Source organism: Phanerochaete carnosa (genome assembly GCF_000300595.1).
Source record: "Phanerochaete carnosa HHB-10118-sp unplaced genomic scaffold PHACAscaffold_426, whole genome shotgun sequence".
Classification (NCBI taxonomy): domain Eukaryota; kingdom Fungi; phylum Basidiomycota; class Agaricomycetes; order Polyporales; family Phanerochaetaceae; genus Phanerochaete; species Phanerochaete carnosa.
Genome location: NW_006768053.1, coordinates 1 through 3,636, shown reverse-complemented (window position 1 = coordinate 3,636; position 3,636 = coordinate 1). Strand labels below are relative to the sequence as shown.

The 3,636-nt window shown below is 55.7% G+C and overlaps 3 protein-coding genes across 3 annotated transcripts; all 3 read left to right on the top strand.

The window, feature by feature from the left end:
- On the top strand, positions 1-1,407 carry PHACADRAFT_266270 (uncharacterized protein). Its single transcript, XM_007402788.1, has one exon. The coding sequence runs from the start codon at positions 17-19 to the stop codon at positions 1,148-1,150; it is 1,134 nt and encodes a 377-aa protein (XP_007402850.1). The 5' UTR covers positions 1-16; the 3' UTR covers positions 1,151-1,407.
- Positions 1,408-2,078: 671 nt separating this feature from the next.
- Positions 2,079-3,058, top strand: PHACADRAFT_266267 (uncharacterized protein). The gene has a single exon (XM_007402787.1). The coding sequence runs from the start codon at positions 2,123-2,125 to the stop codon at positions 2,279-2,281; it is 159 nt and encodes a 52-aa protein (XP_007402849.1). The 5' UTR covers positions 2,079-2,122; the 3' UTR covers positions 2,282-3,058.
- A 208-nt stretch (positions 3,059-3,266) lies between these two features.
- On the top strand, positions 3,267-3,621 carry PHACADRAFT_202617 (uncharacterized protein; the record flags this gene model as incomplete). The annotated part of the gene is made up of 1 exon (XM_007402786.1): positions 3,267-3,621. A coding segment is annotated over one exon (355 nt), but the record flags the coding sequence as incomplete, so codon positions are not given.
- Between the last annotated feature and the right edge of the window lie 15 nt (positions 3,622-3,636).

The following is a 3,636-nucleotide window of genomic DNA, read 5'->3' as shown; positions in this document are numbered from 1 at the left end:
ACCCTTCCTCGCTAACATGCTGGGCCCCTCTACAGTCCACTGGTTCCCAGAACAGCTCTATGCCTCACAGGACGAGGCAGAATGGTACGATCGGTGGACGAACCTTCCGTTGCCGAAGCATGCTCCAATGCTCGGAGGCAGTACATTCCCGCAATTGGGGTACGACGCGTACCTTCCAGAATGTGCTGAACAGCAGCGCCCTCAGTCTTCCCTCAGCTTCAGCGGGCTGTCAACGCCGGGGCTCTCGTGGAGAGACTCTTCCTGCTCGCCGCTCTCATCCCTCGAGGACCCGGCTCTCACCTCCGTTCCTAACGCCGCAGACATCAGCTTCTCGACTACAATAGACCCAACATCTCCGCATCTGACGTCGTCGCCACACTCCGCATTCACGAGCCAGCCCAGCGATACATACACATTCGACGGCTCACGGGGGCAGGGGCTCCCCGCGTATACGTTGGAGCCGAATCTTTCGCTCTCACTTTCCTCCGTGGACGAGATACTAGCTTGCGAAGCCAGCTGGCCAAGCGTACTCTTGGGCGGATTGTCGGCCGCCGGAGCGCCTCTGTCAGCGCCACACATGCCTCCATCACCGAGTGACGCAGCTCCTGCGCAGGAGTTACCCGAATTGCAGCATCCCAAACCTCTTCGGCTATACGTTCCCCCTTGGCAGACTGCCACGGAGTTTGATCTAGCAGAATTCATCATCCCGCAGCGGCAGGAGTCAGCATTTTATCACTCGGAAAATGCTTCCTCGTGCCAGGCGGGTCCGCCTTGGGTCATTGCATCTCCCGCGCATCATGGACAGATAGAGCATGCGGAAGAAGACGAAGACGAAGAAGACGAAGAGATGAAAGAGGTTGAAGAAGACGGGTTCACGAGCGAGGATGAGGTCGAGGAGCTTATGGACCTCGAATGGATGCCCGAAGACCAGAGTATCTTCACGCACGCGCAGCAGGACTCTCCAGCACATCGTTGCGCTGACGGACCCACATTATGCTTCGGCAACGCCATGCTGCCGTCGATCGTTGTCCACCAGCACGCCCCGCAGATATTGCCCCCTGACGCGTTGCTCTACCAACCGCTCCTTAGTTCGGTCGCGTCGAACGTGTGGGCAACCGCGGAGTCGCACCTATACGCCTACGCTCATTAAAATCATTATTCTCAGCTTGTATTTGTTCCTGTGATGCTCTCCATCGTTGGCTCGCGTTGTCCACTCCTTTGTTTCTCCTCCAGTTCTAGTCTCTATGAGGACCGCACTACATTTCGCCTGATGCTTCGCACTCTATTTATTTTTGTCGTGCGTCTGCATTTCATTTCTTCATTGCCAGCATGTATACTACTGCACGTCTTGGTCTGTCTCATGGTGGCAACGAATAGAACTGTGCCACTCTATTGCACGTAGCATAAGCGGTGCCCGCCAGCCAATCGCAGCCGTAGTCAAGGTTCCGTGTCCGACAAATTCACATGTCTCGCAATTGCGCTGGCGTCTACCCATTTGCGGCGTTACACTTTGCTGAGCGCCTGCATATTCGGGTGCAGCAAGAGCCGATGTGGGGTTCTTGGGACTGCTCAGGACTCTACCTCTTCCCTTGATGTTCAGCCTGGAGCGACGGATCCCCGTACTCTATTTAGGCCATGGCTAGCAAGCTCTTGACGTCGCGTGCTCCCACTTTCACGACAATCAGCATGCTTTCTGTGCTAAAGAAGACCGCTTTGGCTGTCATTGCCAGCCCGGAGGAGGACGAGGACAGCATATGCTGGAAGGATGAGCGAACGACTTTGGTACGTGGCAAAGGCTTTTGTGCCGCTGTGCTACGCTCACCGGAACTTCGGATTGTCTCTGCAGACTCTGAACCTCGACGCGTTACATGGCCTCGTCTCTCCGCTCTCACGCGTTTCTTGGGGCTCGGTCGCCACCTCGTGCGCCGACTCCGTCGCCTATGCGGTCCAGAAGTACTTCCTCGACGATGTCTACGAGCTGGTACAGCTGATGGCGGATGTCGAATTTTCGAATTGGGAAGACTACGACTTCTCTGTCTGCGAGGTTTGTGCGGTGTGTTTTAGTTGTGCCGTCGGAATCTCATGCCTGCATTGCCAGACTGCTGCAGAGGAATCACTCAACATGTGCTCTCCTCAATTAGCTGAACCTTCTTCCTCGTCCCATAGCTCACCTGCTCGACAAGTCGTGAAGCGGCGTAGATCCGACCCTGTGAGTGAATCTTGGCTCTACCGCATGACCTGGCTTGACGGCCCGACCCTTCCCCCTCCCTCTCCCCTTTGATAGGAATTAAACGATGTGTTGATCATCACGAATGAAAACTCGAATATACCGACAATCATTATCACACCCTGTCCCACGCTTCCTCGAGACAGGTCGTGTCTCGTCCCCTACCAAGACGTCTCATTCGGCAACAGGCTTGCTGTGCCCATGCACCCCGTTGTGAACGACGCGTTTCCACCATTACTACCGAAGTCCGTGCCTTACGTCGAGCGGTGGCGCTTCAAGGATGGCCATTGGTGGGCTGTACTTCCCACACTCGAAGAGCAAGTAAAGCGGGGCATGTTTTCTCGGCCTATAACGCGACGGCGACGATTGAGCCAGGAATCGTGGACACGTCCGCACAGGATACGCCGAGCAATCCCGAAACAGTGATGTCCACCTCGCGATTTGTGCGGTGGTTCACGGTTGGGGATTCCGACCGTTTTACCTTCCGGATCTCTACCGACAGTCTCGAGGCTGTAGAGAGATATTGATGCATATTGTTGCTGTCGGCTGTTTTGCGACTCCTGCCATTGTCGCCTCTCTTCACAAAAACTCCCAGCCCATATACCCCACCCCACCCTCGTCACTTACTTGCGGTTGGCTAGCAACTCGCTGGTAACGCCACACTGGGCATTGCATTGGGCCTGCTTGCCTACTTCACTCCTTTGGACATATTGTATCTTCATCTCTTCGCATCTGTGATACCATCTGTCACCCACTCTGTGTGTTGGCTAGTCGTTCGCCGGATGTATTGTAGCACTTTTTGTGTTGACGCAACTAGAGACTACACGAGTACTCCTGATGCGTGTCATCGCGCGCTTGTGCTGGATCTGCCACGTGACTCGCAGACGGTGACGCGGGGCATGGCGGGCACCTTGAGTTGCACTTGTGGCACTTGCCTCGTCCCTCTCTTCCTCTACAACCAACTCACCCAACCTGGCTCCTTGTAACACCCACAATCGTCTCCCTAGGACGCGCATATAGTCGGCTGTGCAGACAGTTCATGTCTTTCAAGGCCATTGTCTATGCTTATGTGCTCGGAGGTCTCACATTCATCCCGCTCGTCGTCCTTGCAGCCTGCTTCTATGCGATATACACGTCCGTACCCGTGGGGGATCCGGACATCGACAAACACGCTCGTGCGAAGTTAGAGCAGCGCTCTCAAGCTCTCGAAGGCGAGAAAGAGGGCGAAGGAGCAGCTCCAGCCACCCCTTCTGCGCCGTCCGAGCTCAATGACCTCCCCAAGACTCGGAGGGGTTGGATGACAGTGCGCAGGACGTTTGAGGAGACCGCAAGTGACGGCTCGTACGTCGGGCTCGTCAAGGGCTTTTTGGATGCGCGGTCCAAGGATCCAAAGCGTTCCCGGCCAAAGG

Bases quoted from the DNA above. Each gene is read 5' to 3' on its own strand.
- PHACADRAFT_266267 (XM_007402787.1), top strand. From the start codon at position 2,123: ATGTGCTCTCCTCAATTAGCTGAACCTTCTTCCTCGTCCCATAGCTCA.
- PHACADRAFT_266270 (XM_007402788.1), top strand. From the start codon at position 17: ATGCTGGGCCCCTCTACAGTCCACTGGTTCCCAGAACAGCTCTATGCC.